Below are 23471 nucleotides of genomic sequence, written 5' to 3'. Positions count from 1 at the left end.
ATCCGCCGTTGAGAAAACTCTGTCTAGTTTTGTCCCTATTTCCATGACTCACTTTGTAATTTCAGAATATATTAATAAAATAAAACAAACATAATTAAAACAAAATCACTTAATTGACAAAAGTGCTCCATTCAATGACCAATTATCGATAACAAATTAACAACCACTACCGCGAAGAAGCATTTTTCGTCTTCTCTTATATCTATATCATACGTAACTATAATATTATAACCAGGTATAATTTTTATTGGCCTACTAATATATTTTAATGACCAAGAACACATATTATGGCATAAATGTTTTCTTAACCTAGTTTGAATTATAATAATGTTTATGTATTGCAACAGGTAGCAACCTGTACCCTAACTTAATGTATACATAGATTAGATATGGTATTATAAAGGCCCGAATTTAATGAAATTAATGAACTTAAGTTAGGTTATATATATATTTATTAAATTTCTTTATAATTTCTACAAATGCATAAAAATGTCAATTTAATATAGAGATAAAAAATACATCTACTAAATTATAAGGAACAATTGCAATACAGTTGATTTTTCTAAGTTTAAAGAACAAAGAGTTTATAACTTATCTATATTAAATAAACATATGATCGTGAGGTATGTTAGAAGTTAATAATTAACAAATAATAAGCTAAATTCACCAATTTTAAAGTTCATAAAGACGGTTAATAAAGCACTATAATTCTTGCTTAAATTTTACAATTTGACATCCTTAAAAACCTTATTCGGACAGTTGGACTATTCTGAAGATTTACAAAATCTCACCACCGTTTTTAAGTGATACAATTACCAAAGAACAACATAAATATCATTTTCGGCAACTCAAATGATTTTTTTAAGGAGTATTATACATTAAAACTTTGCTCGAGACTAGACCAATCAATAAGTGAAAACTATACAAAAACTCGTTGAATACTTTTTGAAATAAATACAAAAAAGGATATTCTATTTTATAATATAAATTTAGATATAGATGTATAAAATAGGTATGTGTGTACTCTATACAATAATTATTCAATATTAATTCATACATGTGTAAAAATGTAAAATAAATAATATTATATTATTAAATGACAACGTGTGTTTAGTTCAGTTTAGTAACGTTGAATTTGAATCCTTTATTGGCATTTACATCTTGAATAATTAAAATGATTAATTTTATAAAAAAATATCATAGAATAATATTGGTTTTTCAAAATTATTTCAAAGAATTTCCAAGGTCATGTATTTTTCCATATAAAACTGTGTACTGTGACGGTTCTCGGAACCTTACACGGCATAGAAATTAAAATTGTAGGGTTAGAAGAGCCTAGGCACCTGGCACTCTGATAGTAAATGTATACTGTTGGATAAAAAATCTTACATGGCGATAACAGCAACTCAAAACGAAGATCTTTCTAATAAATGTTTAAGCTAATACTATTACAATTAAAAGTATTATACATTTTTAATTACAAAATAATTTTCAATGCTTTCAAAAAACATTGGTTTTCCGTTTTTTTTTTTGTTTTTCCGGTGATATAAATTTTTTTTTTAAACATTTCAATAAAAATAGATAAATATCAATAATATATTTTCATATATATATATTTTTAATGTAACCATTGGCAGTTTAAATTTTAACTTACGTAGTTAATAATGAATAGAAATATTTTATAAAATAATATCTCTATAATTATATATGAAATAAATGATTTGTTTTTGATAATAAATAATAATTACCGATTATTTTAAGGTTTGACATCCCAAAAATCACTACTAGATCCCATTCATCACCTTAAACAGTCTTTTAAATATGACACAAATATATGTATAAAAAAAAAATACATCATTGTAAATCAATTACGTTCTTTGATCCATTTAGAAACTAAACAAAGTATTCTAAAAAATAGTCTGACTGTCTATCAGTGTCTGATCAGAGATATTTTTCGTAATTTTTTAACATTAAATTCAATTTTATTACATTAGTATAATATGTTAGTTATTACTGAATGAAACGTCATATAAATATACAGCAATGATTTATCCGATTTACCAGATTTTAAAGCTTTTATTTACCTGAAATAATTGTCCCCAAAGAATTATTTTTAATTTAGCCTATTTTATGTATTTATTGATTAGCACATAAAATAGCTAAAATAAACTTAAGGTACCCTTTTTACCGGATCATACATAAAAATTTTTTTATACAAATATGATGTAAGTAACTTATTTGAATAAATTGGTTTTTAAAAGTTTTTATGGAGTTAAGAATATTGATTTATAATGTCCAGTACTACAATATTTGTGGTAGACGGTAGGTAAATAGTATTAATGTAGTTAATGATTATATTTTCAAATATTTATTATTGATTTAGGTGTTTATTCGACATTATACTTAAAAATACTACTTAATTATCAGAAATATAATTCACATAATTAGTATAAAAAAAGGGTGGTCAAGTGGGTAACGCTCTGCTGTATATTAGGTGTCAAGTGAACATTAGACATAGAGTAAGTAACTATAATAGATATGTTAAAGTTGAATGCAATGATAGGTATCATTGTATACGAAAAATGATTCTGGACGGAGATGATTTGTCAGCCTGATTTGAAGGAAAGCTAATGGAAAACTTTTGTTGAATTTCTTGACCATAAATATAAATACTAAAAATTGTATGAATTTTTAACTAAAAAATTATATGCAAATGACATAATTCGTAAAAATTTGAATTTTAAACATTTATAAAAAAAATTGTGGCTAGCGAAATCGGTGTTTGTCGAAATCTGGTTTTGCTTAAACATTACCGTTTTTTCCGTCACTTTTTTTGTGGTTTTCCCTATTTTTTTAAAACTTCTTACTTTTGACTCTTATAATGCACCAAGAATATTCAATTTGCCATCGGAAATCATCCCTGAAGTTTTAAATTGAAGCATTATTTCGACAAGTTCTAACCAAAGACTCTTAGAAAAAAGAATCACTCATTGTAAAATCAATACATACCTCCTCACTCCGTTCAGCATTTAAAAATAAATATTCATATGTTATAATTTTATGTTGTATAACTGAAGAATATAATATTTTGGTTACTTACTCAGTTTTAATATGATAATAAGTAATACATTATTATTGAGACTAAAAGTAAAAACGATAACAACTATAAAATAACCTATAATGTCACTACTCAAAAATTATTGGAATGAAACAATTTTAATTTAAATGTTTATACTACACTGTATATCATTTGTATGTCCAAGCCTTTATAAATAACCTTTACTGTAAGCTTACATTGAATTAATTTATATTTCATTATTTTTTAATTTTTTCATAAAGTATTATAAGATCGACCATTTTAGTTTACTTAGTACATTTTATTAGATTTCATTAGAAAATATTATTTTACTAATAAAGCAGTTTACAAATTATCACACATAATTTATTTCTAAACTATACACTTATCTACGTTGGGAAAACATGAGTATAACGTAAACACTTGTTTATATAATTTACATTAATATTAAAATATTAAACACTAGTATAAAGAAACATAAATTATTACAACCGGATAAAAGTGCCTCTACAAGATCGAGAGTATAATTTTTATCATAATTTAATAAGGTTTAACGATAAATAAATAGACCTTGTAAGTTACAAGTTCAACGACATTTATTTCTACTACAACATACAGTAGTCGCTAACTTTCAAAAACGTTTCACTTTATAACAATCGCATGAATAATTTAGTAAAATAATATTTGTTTCGTCTTCAGTATTTTTTTTTTTGTGTGTGTCTAAATAGCAACCATGAATAAATATTAAATATAATGACTTTATCATACATAGATATTAGATATGTTTTGAAATATATTTTGAGTTTCATTTACAGAAAGTGTTGTAAAATATTTAAGTTTCGTAAAGTATAAAAACAGATTTATTAAGTTGTTCACCACTTATACCGTAAAAAAAATAAACAATCTATAAATTACAATATATTATAATATTTACATTTTTTAAATTGAATATTATTTATTTCATTTTCGACATCAATCCATCAAATAGAATTATAAATATATTATAATATTGTATTTATTCAACTACTTATGCTGTCATAGTTTTCTTTTAAAGCAATAAAACTACAACTATAATAATTATTAGTAATTGAGGTACACATAGTTTATACTGTCTGTACAATAATACAATATTGTTCTAATAAATCCAGCGCCACGGTTGTAATATTTTTATTATCTTTAAAAAAAATAATAAAAAAAAATAATATTAACTGCACGACGGTCCGTGCATGAGTTATAGTTATGACATAACTAATTTTCTACTACATCAATTAACTCTTAGTAAACTTTAAAACATTAGAAATATTGTGTATAACGAGTTTTTATAAAAATCGTCAAAATCGTACGTTTAGAAATTAAGTTATAAATGAAAAAATGCGAACTTTTTAATGGAAATTCATAAATTCGGAATCACGGCAGCCGTTTCTAGCGTCATAATAGTGCCATAGATAATAAAAGTAGATAAAAATAAATAGATAGATACAAATTAGTGATGCCACAACAAAAACCTTTCGAAAGCTACGTGTAAAAATGGTTAAGTAAATACAAATATTAGATAGTTAAGCACTATAAAGATGTAGTATCATGAATAAATGCTAAATTTATTGATTTTAAATAAACTTATTTTGTTTCAATAATTTATTTACTTGGCGAGGAATTATTTATTAAAAGAAACAAAGTGTGATGAGTTAAATAATTAAATGACTATGGACTATTAAAATATTACTTATTATTATTTAAACAAGTTATTATTAATATTTTTATACTATACCTCGCCAAGTATATAAATTTTTGAAACAAAATTAGTTTACAATAAAATACCTATAGTTAGCATTTATTCATGATACCTATCGTCTAATATTTTTTTTTTACTTAAAGATTTTTACACGTAGTTTACGAAGGGTTTTTGTTGTGATTTTATTTTATGAAAATTGCACCTTTGACGTTTCTTGAAAATTTCTCAAATTACACCCTGTTTTTAAATACGTTTGTATTTAAAAATGATTTTAATTATTTAAGGACTCATTCTATATGCTTCATTTTTATGTTGATTATGATTACTATTCACATATTTTTTCTACGTATACTATTAATCTAAGTGTATTATTATTTCTATTTCTATTTCTATTATTTTTAGTTCTTCGTCTATTATATACTATGTGAAAGTATAAAATAATTAATAATTAATGTGTATTAAAAGTGTATCACTGTTACGCGTTATCACATATGTTTGTTCTATATACCATTAAATTATCAAAATATTATAATTATATATTTAGTTTATATTAGAGAATTAATTTTCTTAAAAAAAAATTAAAAGAAATTGCTTTAAAACTTTGATAAGTATTATAAGATGTGATACTCACTTTGGCAAGTTAGTTAGATGTTTTCTTTATGACAGTCGTTAATGTCTTTTTGATTTTTTATTGAATAGTCTATAATAAATATAGGGTTATTTTTGAATTAAAATATCTGTCTTACAGTTTTATTATTAAATCATTGTCTTGGCATTTAATTTGAGTCAATTTTGGTAATTATTCTTGTAATAGTAAATACAAAAACAAAATGCTCTATTCAACGTATAACACTCATTATTTCAGTTAATATAATACATTTTTAAAAATATTTCATAGAGACAATTTTAAGTCATTAGAAGGAGTAGATAAGTCCTAAGTAATGGATCAATTCATTTTTTGTTTTTATTTATCAAAGTAATTAAAAAAATATTTTGCTTTTAAATGATAAATTACAAATGTAAGTTATTATTAAAAAAAGAAACATTAAAAACAATAATAAGTATATCTTTTTTTTTAATTTTAATAAATAAAACTATATTCATAAAAATTATACATTTTCAAAATCGTTAGTAGTATTTGAAATAAAGTGTGTCTCAAGTTAAATTGATCACCCGATAAGTAATATAGCACCTATACTGTATGTACCTATTGCTATATGTTTTTGGAAGTAGATGTTTTAGCTTAGTTCCCATAGTGCCCATCGCTGAAAAAAATCCAAACATCGAGGTGTTTGGACGAAATGCCATCGCAAAGTCAATGCACTTTAAAACGTACGCCCATCGTGTATCATACGAAAAGATAAGGCCTTTAATGTATTCAAATTATTTAAAACAATATTGACGTATTGATGACTAATATATTAATACTATTCACTATTTTATGGTTATAAAATTATAATGGTGTATTTTTAAGCTTCAAAACAGGAGGTACATATTTTGTCTTTTCAGTTAACTAATTTTTTTAAAAATTATTATGCTCGAAAACATTTATTTCTACGATCGTGACAAAGAATGTAAAAGTTCCACTGAGATTATTAGTCTCTAATAAAATGTATTTCTAACAACTCTTAAACACAAGTATACGTGTGATAATTTATTAAACTATGTTTGAAACGTAAATTATTTGTGCATAGTAATGATTCTACAGATTTCAATAAAAAAAAAGTTCTTTTTGAAATAAAACTTCTTTTGTGAGAGTGAAAAGACAAAAAATTTCGATTCGCTTAACTGCAACGACAGATTTTATGGCGGGGGAAATTGTGACGTTGCAGTGTAGCATCATGAAAAAAAATCCTAACTATGAATGTTGTATTGGTATATGAGTTCGACAGAGTAAATAATGTAATTAAATTATCAGTAATTATTTGTCACTAAATTTCTAACTATTCTTCACTGCTATCCCATATTAATTTTATTTCAGTCCAGTGTTTATAAAATAATAATAGGCATATATTATAAAATTATAAAATCAAATAACTTACTTTATTGTTGGCCATGATTGTTAATACTATTGGTTTGTTCTTAAGTATTAAATTTAGCAAGCAACAGCAAAAATGACGAACATAAGACAGTATAATAATTCATAATAATATTATAATAAACACGTAAAAACAATCAAGAAAAGAATATGAATCGTATTATATTGTTATCTATTTATATTCTTACTTAAATACAATACAATGATATTAATCATTGCTATGATTAAAAAATATAAATAAAATAAACATTACAATTAGCATTAAATTACTATTATATTTAAAAATACAAAAATGAGTTACTTCCATTATCTTGGGGAATGTTGATTTAAAAATAGAAGTAATTTTAGATACTTATTTTTTCGTCGGGAATATTATCATGAGAGATTATAAATATATTTTTGTATTATGATTTCTAATCTCTTTGGAATAGTTAAGTTTCTGCTGTTTTCGTAGAAAACTGAAAAAAAATTCAGTTATCAGATTTAATAAAAAAGTGAAAATATATAATATAATATATAAGATTTGAGTTATTTCCCTCTTCATCGGAGTATTCGAGATTATATTTATACGTGAGTGCTTAACGTGGTCTAACGCATTGTAGTGATACTTTTGTAAGTGCGATTTTGTAACGGCAGTTTATGTACGTGTTTTAACGTTGTTTTCACTTTTAAATAAGTCAATTGTCAATCAAATCTGTCCATCCATAGACACTTTAAAAGGTAAGATTTTTAATATTATAATTTGGTGTGACGTGAATTAAAACTAAACAAATGATTAACATGATGCTTTGTTTTTAAATGATTAAATGAACAGTGGCAAAAAAAAGTAAGATTATAAAAGTGTTTTGATACTGTTATTAACAAATCTTTCTGTACGCTAAGTCATTTTAAATTAATTAAATTAAATACATACTCACACACTATAAAAAATATAAAAATACCTAATTACCAGTCATTTGAGTTAAGTAAGAGTATATGTATTTAAATATCAAACTTAAAATATATTTTTTTAATTAAGTATTTTGAATATTGTCTTGATTATAATTAAAAATAAATTAATAATTATTTATTTTAAATTTCATTAAAAAGCATTTTACAGAATTAAAATATAGCATATTAGTAGATACTCTTTTTCTTCTTTCACTATACAATTAAGTAGGTATTACAAAGTTCTTTCGATATTTTAATGTGACATTATAATTTTAAATTATTTTTTGCAATTAAATGAGTAAAATTAAAAAAAAATGTTTATTATAATGATTAAAACGTATTTAAATAAATATATGCTATGTAATTTTCGGTGTTATATACTCGATTTTCATTGTTTGTTTTACGGAATAGATACGCTGAAGTTACCATGACCCTTTCCTGTTAAAAATTCTCATTTACATTTTTTTGCTTAACTTCTAAATATCCGTTATCTAAGTACTTGATAATGTATCTCTATCTAATTGTTGATTGAGATGTTAAAAAAAAAAGTTACTAAATAAATGCAATAATTATTCAATATAGTCATGGCATTGTGTGCACAATTTCGAATTTAGTGTAATAATACAACTCTTATTTTATTTTATAAATTTGCATTCAATTAGATATTCTTTTTTAATATTTTTGGTTTTCATTACAATTGTAGATTATTTAACTAGTTATATCCACTCTTAATATTTGTATATCAAGATATATTGAATTTGAATATTATTTGATTTTAAATTGAAGGAATTGAAATGTCTACGATCTAATGTCACGCAATATTACACGAGTATAAAAGTGCATGTTAGATGGTGAAATTCTAAAATATATATCGATTACAGCTCGATTGATTTGCACGTTTTTGGAGCTGTAGGAATTCGACCTAATTAATTATTACATCATGCATTCATGCTTTTTGTTTTTTGGTTATCTAGTTCTGTATAATTTATTTCATTAAAAAGGTTATGGTTTTAGTTGGTTTTTTAAAAATTTTACAAAAAATTTAGAACTAAGATTTGGTTTTTTTATTACATACTTTAATATCTGTTTTATTTTTATGTATATAAATAATAACCGTATATATTGCATTAAAATAATATATAATTATAAATATCCACTTAAATTTAAAGCTACCTACTTTGAAAATTAAACACCTTTAAAAAATAATAATAATCATTTATCAAAGCACTTCTTATACCACAAAACTAAATAAATAATGATCATGGAGGTAAAAACAATATTAATTATTACCTTTTGCAAAACCTGATAGTTTTCATTTAAAAATATAGGTTACGGATTGGTTTTCTAAAATCTGTCTCATTTTTAATATTTCAAGAGTTTTTAAGGTCCAGAGATGGTTTTGTTCAATTTGGCCTAATCTTTGATAAAATTATTATATCATACAATCACATATAGTATAGCGTTTTATGATACATTACAGGGGTGGACAGTTAAAAGAGACTCGCGAGACATCCAATATATTAATAAATATGAAAGAGCCGAAAAGAACCGAGAAAAAATGGTCATATTATTATATATATTATTTACGAGTATATAACAAATAAGAAAATAATTAAAAATTAAAAAAATGCATATTTAAATATTAATCACTATAAACAACAAAACACTATATTTTTTTGTAATTTTTTCCTAAAAATTTTAATTTAATAAAATATTAACCTTTTTTAAATACATAAATTCGTATAAAAAAAATTTCTTTGTAAAAATTTTAAGATAAGATGCGAATCACAGTTAGGTTACTCATGGTATATATTATAATTATAAAATTATATATACAATTTTTGGCATTTCTACGTCATATGGCACATATAATACGTATAGGTAAAATCATTTTATAATTTAAACCCACTCTTTTGGTAAAAAAAAAAAAATAAATAGGTCAGTGCCAGAGATTAAATATTGTTTTCCGTATCATTAAGGAGTTTTTTATGTATAGATTATAAAGTCAATATTCGTTATGCCTTTATTTTAATTCGACAAGTGTCAAAAACTTAAGACAGGTCAGTATTAACCTTATTTGCTATAATATACTTCCTACATAACAGGATTTAAAATACTTTGTGAACAATAGGTTAAAAACAATACGTCAATTATTATCATTGTGAAATTGAAATGTTATTATCTAATGAGTTTTATTACACTTTTTTTAGACAGTTTTACACGACTTTTAAGAAAGGTTTATATTCTGTCAATTAAAAACAAATTATTTTGATTTAACAGTTTAAGTTTTTAGAATTTTAGATTCATCGAATTTCTATGATATTAACTATATTTTTAAAATTAAATTATAAAAACTAATGTTTTTATACTAATAGCTGATATGCATATTGATTTTCTAACATCAACCTTATTAAGTTAGTTAATTTTAGATTAGATTTAGATACTCTGATATTTATCTATTAGGATTCAGAAGAATTTGTTTTCTGACATTTTCGATGAATCTTAATTTAATACAGAAAAAATTACCACAGCAGTGCCGCATAAATGTACGGTAGAAAAAATACACCGTGTCCATTACTCGAGGAAAATACATATACGATTCACATAAAATGTATAATTTCCCTTCTTGAACAAAACGCTAATTACTTATTCTTTAATTGCTGTCAGAAACGTAGTATATTATATTAACTATAATAACATAATTATGTAAAACTTCAACTTATAAAGTAAAGTGTTGTACCTACGCCCATTGGCGTGTGTGCCAAAAGCAAAAGTGATAAAATAGAACCACTCGCGATTCGTATTATGATAATACTATATAACCTATAAGTTATGATGCACCATTGCACTCAGTTTATAACTGAAGATAACACCCGTTTTATAGAAAACGTTCAAGTTAAATACTGGGTAAAATTAAAAATTTGGTTTTTGATTTTTTTTTTTTTTTTTTAATAGTAAACAATTTAAATTAATATTTTATAATTGTTAATTAAAATTAATAAGAAAGATAAATGTCACAAAAACTCGCTATTCATAAAATGTAGTTTTATTTTTGTTAAAATTATAAAAGTTAGGTTATAATATAGAAGAAAAAGTAACTTATTAGTTAAAAATCGGTTTCATTATTTTTTCAACTAGTTAATTATAATCTGTCATAGTACAATAAGCAAATTTGATAAACATAAAAATATATAATAAAAATAATATATTATATTATACATGTCATTATTGTCAGGAAAAAATAACAGAAAAAAATGCCACTTTATAATAAAAAGTACTTTACAACCTTTTATGATATAGGGATACTAACTTACTGATACTAGTTGTTAGTTATTTAGATTTAATTAAATGCTTTAAGAAATCCTTGTACCAACGTTTTGAAAAAATGATTTATAATAATTATTATTATTAAAATAATTTTTTTCAACGTTGAACTAATTTATCTGTTTATACGTTATTTGTTCAGAGATTTTAAATTAATGTGATGGATTATACAAAATTGTAATTACATATACATGTTTTTTGAACCCTGTTATGGGGTATAAGTTATAGGTTCTATAAATCTAGAACAGTGCATTTAACACTTTTGCAATATGTGTAACACACATACAATTATAATAATAGTATTATTATTTATCATTATTATATTTATATTTAATATTTTATTATTGTTTAATACTATTATAAGTTTTTTATGCTGGTTTTAAAATAAATAAATAATACCTAACTTGCTAAGTTTGGAATTACTTAAAAAAAAGTATCTTGTTACCCATGTTACTTATAGTTAAAAGTAACATACATTTTCAAATCGTTGATATCTAGTCTTAACCATAGTAAGCATTAGATAAAACTACACCAGCAAAACGATGACAATCAGGATATAATAATATATTATAAGTGTAACCCAAACTCGTGTAATGTACATTAGAGGTCAGTTATTGATTGTTTCTCCGCGAGTGTAGTATCCGACAAAGTCGGGTCAATCATATTAATATAAAGAAAAACACACATATTAAACTACTACAATATAGGGTGATTCATCGAGTATGCTAACCACTATTTTTCGTTTATTAATAAATTAATTCAATCTCTGGTTTTTGAAATTTTTAAATATCGCTACTTAAGGATCATATTATAAAATACTTAGTATTTTTTTTCTACTTACGGAGTGTCCCGTGGTGTTATAAACTTCTATTTTTAAAATAAAAACTCCCTTTTTTACACTAAATTATTTAGTGATAATTTATTTTGGAAAATTATAATTACCTAATTTAAAATTTAATCATGTAATTTCAAATTATTAAAGTATTTATAATATTCCTTAAAAATGTTCTTACAAAAATATGAAATACCTAGATCAGCGTTTCTCAAAGTGTGGGTCCTAACTTGGGGGTCGTCAGTCAATTTTTGATGGGCCGCGAACATTTTTTTGAATAATATAGATCCCAAGAAATTTATATTAAATTAAATTAAATACTAAATATATTATTATATTATTAAATATACTTATATTATTATAGCGACAAAGTACCGAAAATTACGTAGGTAACAAATAATAATTCATAAAACACCTAATTAAAATATACACATATTTATATAATATAAATTTTTTTTTACTACTTTTTGAAAAGTGAAACAATGTGGGTTGCAATAGATTTTTCGGGGAAAATTTGGGTCACGGTATTAAAAATATTGAGAACCATTGACCTAGATGTAATTTAGTGTAAATATAACTGAATCCATTAAAAAAAAATATAAATATCATAGATTAATATTAATCACTAAAATATTCAAATTACCCTAGTTTCCATATCTTCCAAGTTCATTACCATGGACCCTATTATCTTTAATATAAAAATTTAAATAACTCAAATGTTAGGTAGGACAGGTACTTGTTCGAATTTTAATTTTGGTACGTTATATTTTTCAGAATAATTATTCCCTAAATAATTTAGTGGGGGTGGTACTCATATTTGTATTTTTATAAGACATATCTTAGTACAACAAATCTTAATGATTTGAAAATATGGTATTTAAGCATATTTAAAAATTACTAAAATTAGATTTTTAATAATAACGTTATTGAAGAAAAAAAATGGGGACAACTATCTTTGGTGAATCGCTCTATATATATGTATATAATATATATTATGTATATCTAATATCTATAGTCGTATTCTGCAGCTCATTGCCGAATATTTTTGCCGGGTCAGGCGGTATAACCATGACCTATTTCCGTTGTATATTATTTATTTATTATTATTATTTTCTATTTCACCAGTGTAGCGTTATATTGTAGACTATATATGCAAGTCTGCTTATACCTATTGTCCACATGTACTCAACACCCCATCTAAAAAGTTCGAAAGAATCGCTGCGACCGACCAACCCCCTTTTTACTTTTACACAAGCAATTACGATAATTGGACAATCTAATAACGCCACCACCACAATGCGTCATCGGAACAGTGAATAAAAATAATAATAGGTAACCGAAACTACACTGGTTAATTGATTTTGAGTTTCATCGATTATCGAAGATGACCGAGACTCTTGTGGTGCATCGAGGTCAGTGTTCAACAGTATTCAAATAGAAACTGTCAATTATCTTGTTTAAATAAATTAGAAACTGAGTACTTAATAGTCATCTGAGAGATGAAGTATCAAGTAATTACCTATATAAAAATGTTATACATTATATCTAGATAAATTGGATTAGGTTATTTTATAGTTATATTTTATTTTAACTTATTTATTATTTATTTTATTATTTTTGGTGTATCTTAATGAACACTTTCTTGTCTATTAATATTTATTTAAACAATAAATAATACAATCACGTGTAATCACTTTTACACAAATGATGCATGATTATTTATTAATCAGTTAAATGGTCAGTGATTATTTATGTAGTTATGTGACGCGGTATAAGTGTCGTTATTCATATTTTTAATTCCACAGATGTCCAGTGTCTAAAATTAATTATTATAATTTATAAGTCAAACAATTAATGAATTAATATATTGTATTTGAATTCTGAAATTTTGAAACTATTATTATTTCATCATTAAGTCACACAATATTCCACCATTCCGGTACTCAGCATGTATTGTTTTTTTGTATTACAATAAATTATCGAATTATGATCACACGGCGTTCTGGATAGGTAATTTAGCTACACCAAACCCATGGTTAATTTATTAATAATTAATAATAATTTTTATATTTGGTATTTCGTAAATTTGATGAAGTTACATTAAATTAAATTTACTCTGAAAATTATTTTATTTTTCTACCTATTGTGGTATGTACATTTTAATTTAAAAACAGTGTATAAGTATTAGGTGTTAGGTACATCTAAACAAAAGAGTCCTTTATCCTTATCAAATTACACAATGTGGATAACTTTTCACGAAACGGACACGAGTCTTTAGTAGTATCGAACTTCTTCCGTACTCTGTACATACACACGACGAAACAAATAATATGTGTTTAATTTTTAATAATAGAAACAGTTTTTCGTAATAACCTGTTATAATAATTGTGCATTCTAGGAAATTTTAGGTAAATTTATACATAAATTATTAATACAAAAAAAAATTAATATTATTATAATTTAATTTAAAAGCATGCAATTTATTATTTGTTTGATTGTGGAATAGTATTATAGCAACGGTTATTTTATTTTAGATTTTATTTAAATGCGAAGCTTCACATATCCCCCCCCCCCCCTGTTCAGTATAAAAATCTTTTAATTTATCATACATTTCTTCACATGGTACATAATATCTTACTAAAAAAATAAAACAAAATAGCTAGCTTCTGAACAGTAGGTTACAAATGGTTGTTAAATTATATTATATTATATAATACCATTATTTATGAAAAACGATTCTGAGCTGAGACATTTTGTCAGTCTAAGGTAATATTTATATTGTTTTAAATAATATTGATAATTAGTATATAATAATATGCTTTAAATGTTTCAAGTACCTACTCACGAATAATATTTTTAAATTACAAAAAATAACAAAAATCATATAAAATATACAAAAATCGTCATTCTTGGTTATTAATTATCATGTAATTTTTATCAATGCACAGTACATTGGTACCTTAATCATAGGTTATTTCGACAAGTTGTTTGTATTAATAAAAATGATACATGTATTATTTATTTCGTAATGTATACATACAGATTAAGAAACAAATTCCTTACTTCTAAAAATATGTGTCTGTTTTGTGAAAAGTTATTCATTGTGTAATATTACGTGATGTGTAAAAAAAGAAGTTTTGTTTTGTGAACTGGATGAAATTTCTATCCATTTCACGAAACGGGTCAGAACGCAAAATAGATGCGATACATACGTTTTATACGTTACCTATTACGTTATTTTAATTCAAAAGTAAGTATCATAATAATTAAATTTATATTATTCTGTATTTACTGTTTCGTAACAATTTCAATTAATTAATGTAACAAATTAATTAGCTTCATTGTAAAATTATTAGATACAATTGAGAAATGAACTGAACATTAGTCTATTGTTCATTGATGTGCATATGAGTGACAACATTATTATTGTATTGTTAAAAATTGCATTACATTAATCATAATCATATTATTACACTATATTATGTAGTTATTAATAATTTTATTTAGCAAAATGTTGTCAAATATTAAATAAATTTCTAATATATTATTATAATATAATATATATCAGTGAATTTAATAAATCTCTTTATCATAACTCATAAGTCATAATCATTTACTTATATGTACGGGTAGTACTCATTGTAATTATTTTTAAAAAAAAAAACGCAAAATGCTTTTATTATTTTTATATTTGAATATGATTTACATAAATAATAAGAACTATAAGATACAATTTTACTTATTATTATTTTATTTTATTTAAGTGATGTGAAAATACTTAGTTTTATATTATTTTAGAAATTCATTTAATTCAAAAATAAACATAAACATTGCTAACACAAACAGGGCCTCCTTGAACAAAATTTTAGGGAGGAGGGGATATGAGTTGCATTAATTTACCAACTCAGCAGTCAATAGACATATTTTACACCATATTATAAGTTATAATATAATATATTTTATTATATTCTGTATTTTACTATATCTTATATAGATATATATTTTTAAAGTTATTTTGATCATACCTTGCAAATATATAAGAATAAAATATTTTTAATAAAAAAATTTATAATACTGTAGTATATTTACTTTACTATTATAATTTGATAATATAATATAATTACTATATTATTCGAATAATAATTTAATACCCAACAAAAATAATTGTAATTTGCTGAGTGCAGACTGAAATATTTAATGTATCAATGCTCCAAATGACGCATAAATGTTGTACATTTGGAGGTGGGAAACTATTTACACCACCTTTGGCACGGTCCTGAACATAAAATAAAATACAATAAGATTTATAATAATGATGATAAAAGTAATAAGAGATATAGAGTTTTATTTTATGTTCATCAAATATTTAGATAGGTATTAATATTGTTCTAGGGTATTAACTATTACTATAAAAATATTAACAGTATTTTTAATTCAGATAATCAAATAAGTGTATTATAAATATTTATAGGTTAGGAATATTTAAAAAAAATATAAGTTGCAATATATGTGTATTTTGTAAAATGATTTTATCATATTATACATTATGATTCATGTATAATGCCATTTGATAAATATATGTAGTTCATATAGTGAGTACTGCTGAAATATTATTGATTGTTTGTAATATTGTCATAAAGGTTTTTTTTTTGTTATTATCTGTCATCGGCATCGATGCATTTTGCCTTGAACTAAAAAAAATTAATAATAATAATAATCAAAATAATATAAAAAAAAAATTTCATCCAAATGACTAAACCACAATTTTAATTTAATAAAAATACACGATTATAATTATTATTATTTAAAATATAAATTTCTAGCATTTAATGAACACTGTTTTTTCATATTTTATTACAAGCTTTTTTTATTTATTATACCAATGTAGTAAAATAAGAGTAAGTAAATGTAAATTTTTTTTTAATTTCCAATTTTATTAAATCATTGTAATAATATTTTCTTGTTACGATACTATATTTAAACCTTATATAAAACTAATTCTTACCTTATTTAGAACCAATTCTAAATAAGAACTTAAAAGATCAGTACAAACTCACATAAAAATAAAATTATAAATTACGCTTTACAACCTAAAATATTTTGGGCGTATTTAAAAAAAAGTATTATGATTAGTTAATAACTATAGAAAAAACAAAGGTAATGTCAGCTGGTTAAAAATGAATAATGTATTTATTAATCTAGAGCTTTAAAAATCATGTTGAAAATTACTGTAATATTTAAACAAAATTCTCTTTCTTGAAAATAATAAATATTATACTGTGCCTACGATTATTGGAAAAATTAACATAAAATGTTCATTCAAGAAGCAATATGATATAATACAATAATATATTTTTAGTTTACTTTTATATTTATTATTTTTTTTCACAATTCAGTATGTTAAAAATTACCTGCGTCGAAAATGTATAAGTTAATGACCCCTAGTCACCATTTCGCGTGTAAAATATTGTTAATGTGTGTTAAAAATTAAAAAATATTGAAATTCGTGTTGCAAAGAACTTATTATTTTTTCATGTTTTAGCTAATAATATGCATGTATAAAACATACACACACACAAAAATAGTAATTTCTTTACAATATGCATGTTTTAGATGTATTTTATTAACTAAAACACGTAAAATACTTACAATAAATTATAATAATGGATCTTAATTGTATTATATTAAAAATAAAATACGCGCATTTGTAGAAATTCAACATTATTCGTTACTGCCTACAACTGGTGTATGATTATATCGTTATTTGTCATTTTTTTTGCAATATCCTGACTGTAGTAATAGATGATGGTCATTATTTAATTAACATGTAGATAGTCGGGTATTCAACCAAATTATGGTTTATATTTTTGAATTAGATACCAATTTGTTTTTCTTTCATTTACTTTTTTTTTTTTTTAATGTACTTGATATATTAAGATTTATTTACATAGATGAATTTGTCCACGACAAAAATATTCAAAAGTGAAATGTCTATGATAAAATTGTTTTCAGCGAAGTTGTTTAAAATTAAAAATATGATAAATATTGAATATTATACTGATACAATTATAGATATAATATGATAAAATCCTACATATACTCGTTAATAACACCTTTGGTATATACTTAAAAAATAAGTAAAATAAAAACTAACTTAAATAATTAATATTATTTAAAATGGTCTTAACTATTTCATCATTAGGTACATTTTAAATAGTATTTAAGTTAATTTATTACGTGCTCATTAATTATACATTGTAAAATACTATGATATTATTTAATGCATTTAATGATAATATTTGACAGCTTAGTGGTGATTATTGATAATCACTGGAATATGTTAGCATTTTATATAAATACTACAAAAATGCATTCATTTTCTGGAAATTGTTAATACACAATAAGTATTTTTGGTGAATGTTGATGTATTTAAATTTTTATTTTGATATAAGATTATTTGTATTATAATAAAATTATAATTTTTCTGCAAGTGAATAGTTAGATGAAAGTTTACTATAATGCGTAGGTAGGTAGTATGCATTATTAATTATTATACTCGTAGTTGGTATATTTTATTATTATTACAATTAATTTATCGTTTTTAATTTTATTTAGGCATTATTACCATTATGTTTATTAAAACACGCTTAAGTTTAATTATATTTAAAATTACAAAGTTTAATGTTGTTTTACTATTTATAATAAATATTCAATAAAAAGTTTGGTCGTCATACATAGATGCCTGTAAAAATTCATCAAGTGCAGTTTACGCTTTAGTAACCTTAACGGCTTAACGTACTTAAAATAATATAATATATACGTTTAAGTGTATAATTTAATTGATTTTTTTGTAGAATTTTAATTTTATTTTTTCATATCATGTTTTCAATGAATTTTTAAATGATCCCTCGCTTCTCTATAAAACTATTTAATGAATTTTTTTGAAAATTAAACCTTCATTTGTGTTAAATGTAAAAATTTTCTTAAATGTATTCACTTCACTATTAACTGATTTTTGAACATTCTGTTCAATAGTCATTAGAAATGTAAACATGACTTTTTTATAGCGTTTAGTAAGTGTTAGGTATATTCCAAAACTGATAAGTAGCTTCCGCCTTACTAGTAGTAAATAATGGAGTGAAAGCTTGAGTCTTTTTATGTATTAATTTGAAACATGGAATTAAAATGAGCATTATAAATCTTGCAAACGCTTAGGGAATAATAATATAATATCGCACGCGATTTGGGTGTTTTAAATATTGTAATTCATGTTTCTTATCTGTTGGGCATCACATGCAATTTGGACGCACTTCATAATAAAAAAAGATAATAATATTACGATAATTGAATGATATTAATTTTTCATATTCAACTGATGAGTGCATTTTAACAAAAACTTTGTTTGTTACTCATAAAAGAAATAAGTTTTATAACGAAGTGGTTAAAATTTTGTTGTTGGTTTGTCTTTGGTACATAAATACGACTTTGGTATCATATATTACTCCTAGGCATAATTTTCGACTAAATACCAAAATTGACAATTATAAGTAATATCCTTAGAAAACTTACATAGATTTTTTTAAATCAAAATTTGGGACTCTGCCAAATAAACTAACACAAAACATGCGAAACTGATTCTAACACTCCTAATCCTCATCTAATGTTTTAAGTTATATTTCTTAAATTACCTCCAAAAGCAATAATTATGTAGATCGTACTTTCAAGTTTCTTTTTATTAATCTAAATATTTTCTTAGTACTCATTAGTTTCACAATACAGACAATTAGCCAATTAAATTCCTGTATTCACTGTGTACTATATTAGTTGAGCAAAAAAATGTATTATTTTATTTTTAATTAAAATCATTGTATCAAATCACAGGTAAATTATAATGCATCATTAAACAAAACAAACTTGTAGATATAATATTAAACTAAACATATTTTAACAATGAATTATTTTTCAAAATTATAAAAAGCATTGATCAGGTATTAGATACCAAACTATGTGTTGCTATTATATTTATTATTTCTAATGGATAGCGTTAAGTTTTTAAATAATTATAGCTTATAATTATTATATATAAATACGATTATATTATATAATATTTAATTGTAATTAGGCATGTTGTACATTGATGTTCAAATTTTCTTTTATCGTTGATAGTTATCTGTGATTATTAGAAGTGAACTAGAATAGTATACATTTGTATGTTCTGCGCACTTTTCACTACGGAGATTTTTAAAATTTAAGGCAGAGTTTCCCCCTTAAGTCAATTATTTTTTCCCTGTAGTCTGGTCTCCTTTATTGTAGATTTCATAAACCGTACTTTTCCATAATTAGAAAATATATTAAAGCACCTATGGTAATTATGACGGTGGTAAACGTCTAAGTTCTATGCGTCTAATACCCACGGTATTCGAAGAAATACGGTACGTTACGAGCACGTGGTGCGTTATAATAATGCCTGTAGTTAAAGATATATGATAAAAAAAGCCATCGACCTTTATAATATTTGCTATCTATGTATTATGCTTTTACGTGGTTGTAAAAAAATATAGTGTCATGTACAAAGCGTTATAATAACTTTAAGAATAAAAAAAAAAAAAACCTTTTGTACTTATACAATATGGCACGCAACTACGATGTTATGTTAACGTGTGATGGATAATGTAATACGTCGTATAATATGTCGGATTATGGTATATTCTATTGAAATGATATTATGATATTATTTTCAAATTCGAATACACATGTGCGTGATTACAGAGTTAGAAAATTACCATGAATTACTAGAAATTATCGAAAACGACGGAAATATCGAAAAATTCGTAGTAATCGGCTCACATTTATTAACCATTATGTTTTATAATAACGTATCTCAATTTAATAATCAAATTTTACATCAAAATTTAAATACCTAATTTATGTAATTCAATCGTTTTTCGTTAATGAAAAATGAAATAAATTGTAATTTTCTTTTAATGGTTTAAAATTGAAATTATCAATGTATAATAATACAAATGTGCAGTGGCAGTAAAAAATGGAAATAGTAACATGTATGTAAACATTGTAAACTAATAAACAATTAATAAACAAACAGTGATCTCAAATCTTAAATGTGACTTAGTGGCTCACACTAAGCCCACTGCAATTTTGTGAACCATTAAATTAATAATTTTTTTAATTTAATAATATATACCAAGTTAAAACGAGAGATGAAACAATTGGCTGTTAATTATTGATAAATGGTAAATATAATATATGCGTGATGCTTACCACTACAGTAGTAATTAATGTATACCCAAAAATAACAGTGACTCAGTGTTGCATTATTATTGCCAATTAAAATAACGTAATCAATGTGATATTTTAAAAGTGTAAAATAACAACCAAGTTAAAAAAAAAATTCAATTATAATATAATTATTATATATAATTTTGAAACGATTCACTTTTACTTGATTTATTCGCTAATATTTATTTGGCCTCGAATACAGCTGTTGTTCTATTATAATAAATAATATTTTAAAATATAATCTAAATTAAAATGAACCTATTTTTTAAACAAATAATAACAATTAAATTTTTTTTTTTTTAATTTGGGAACGATCTCAAACCAGACCCGCTATCAATTTCTATGAATGTTCACATTTTTAAAAATGCATTTGAGTACAAATAACCCTATGCGTAATTCTTATCGATAATAATTATTGTTTTATTAGTCTTGTATTTAGATTTAATTGTGATTTGTGAGACTTATAGCGTAAATGCGCAAGTCATCAAACATTTGTGATCGTTTTAACGTCTATCATTTTTCTAAGACATTTTCATTAGACTTATTGTAATTAGCTACTTAAACGTATTACTTTGTGGTTATTTTATAATTATTTTTGAATTTGATTCTTTTTAAGACTTTGATCTATTTTTAGTCAATAGTTTTTATTGTAGGGTAACCCATTGAAATATAATCCATTTATATATTATATATAATTAAAAAGTTGCATATTTATAAATTAAATTGATGATGTAAATTATTATACGGATTTTCTTTATTTCTTAAGATATTTAAAATCTAATGATATTTTTTAGTAATTGTTGATAATATTTGAGTTTAAATTGTTGACGACAACATGTTATTATATATTATGTATAATAATATGTAATGTTCATATTGTAATATTCATGGGATTTTATTTTTGAACATTTTTCATTACAGACAAAATTCCCGATGACGAGCATTTCAAAAATGGTTCCAAAGATAGACAAAATTGGGAAGCAGATGACATTGACAATTCAAACAGAAATGATACTGGAATGTTCCCGTACACAAATGGCCATGTCAAATTTGACACACCAAAAGTTCCAGTAATTTTCGTACTCGGTAAGAACAAAGTCACCATAGCTTTGTGGCATCTAGTCTTGTGACTGAAAGTTTTTATACATAGGTGGACCTGGAAGTGGCAAGGTCACACACTGTGACAACTTGATGATAGAAAAGCGCGGTATTGTTCACATTAACATGACCGACTTACTACAACAGTACACTGTCGGAAACGGTGAGTTCATTTTATTTTCATCGACAATGAAACGATACATTAAAGTTGAAGGTTTCGATTGAACGTTAACGGTAGCTGGCAATAATTTTTTGGTCACATTTTTTATTAATCGATAATTTACGGTTTACGCATATTTTTAGTTAAAGCCACGTTATAGTCATTTATTCATTTTTAGGGTATTTAGGCGCTAAGAAAAATTTGCTTATACAAACTTTGAACACGCATTAATAATTAACGACTATTCGTTTGGAAATTTCAATATAATAATATTTTGTACATTAATTATATAATAATAATTACTAATAAGTATAATTACTAGAAAACATTAAAAATATATTTGAATAACGAAAAATTTAGGCAAGTGAGTCCCGCCCTTCAGTATATTAGATATCGAGTAGGTCACTATTAATGGTGTGTTAAATTTTAATTTAAAGATAAATCGTTGTATACGAAAAACATTCTGAGCGGAGACAGTCTATCAACTTAGTTGAGTATCACTGTTTTCTGTCAATATCTTTTTTCGCCAGTTATAAATCATACCATTTTTTATTTAGGAATCTTTATGTAAAGATTAAATAATATTATATTTGTTATCATTATGCACGATATTTTTCAAGTTATTATATAATGCAATAATATTATAATTACATTATTGTATTGACAAATTAAGTCGAAAAATATAATTTTATCATAACATTTAATAATTAAATTTAAAATAGTCATTACTTTGACAAAAATAATTTATTTAATAGTCATAAAATGTTTTTTTCGAAACACTTATTATATTGGTGTTTTTTTACCCATTTTGTCTTGCTTATTTTTTTTTAAATTTAAATAATATTTCTTTAAAATTTTATAATAATATTGTATGTATAAATCACAGATAATGATTTAAATTTTAAATAGTTGTTGGTGTACAATTATTATGTAACATTATACTGTATAGTGTGTATGCTTAATACTTAAACAGTATATACACAT

General features: G+C 23.6%; 1 protein-coding gene across 2 annotated transcripts in view; it reads left to right on the top strand.

Moving 5' to 3' along the window:
• LOC114131988 (adenylate kinase isoenzyme 5) overlaps positions 1 to 23471 on the top strand; it is a 36727-nt gene that overhangs the window by 2517 nt on the left and 10739 nt on the right. For both annotated transcript variants that reach the window (XM_050206936.1, XM_050206935.1), the window contains exons 3-4: positions 22151 to 22315; positions 22380 to 22490. In XM_050206936.1, the coding sequence (XP_050062893.1) occupies positions 22151 to 22315; positions 22380 to 22490 (276 nt within the window). The remainder of the gene's footprint in view (positions 1 to 22150; positions 22316 to 22379; positions 22491 to 23471) is intronic.

The sequence above is a fragment of the Aphis gossypii genome, chromosome X (assembly GCF_020184175.1).
Source record: "Aphis gossypii isolate Hap1 chromosome X, ASM2018417v2, whole genome shotgun sequence".
Classification (NCBI taxonomy): Eukaryota; Metazoa; Arthropoda; class Insecta; order Hemiptera; family Aphididae; genus Aphis; species Aphis gossypii.
Note: the sequence above shows the minus strand (reverse complement) of the source record. Positions and strands in the feature narration are given on the sequence as shown.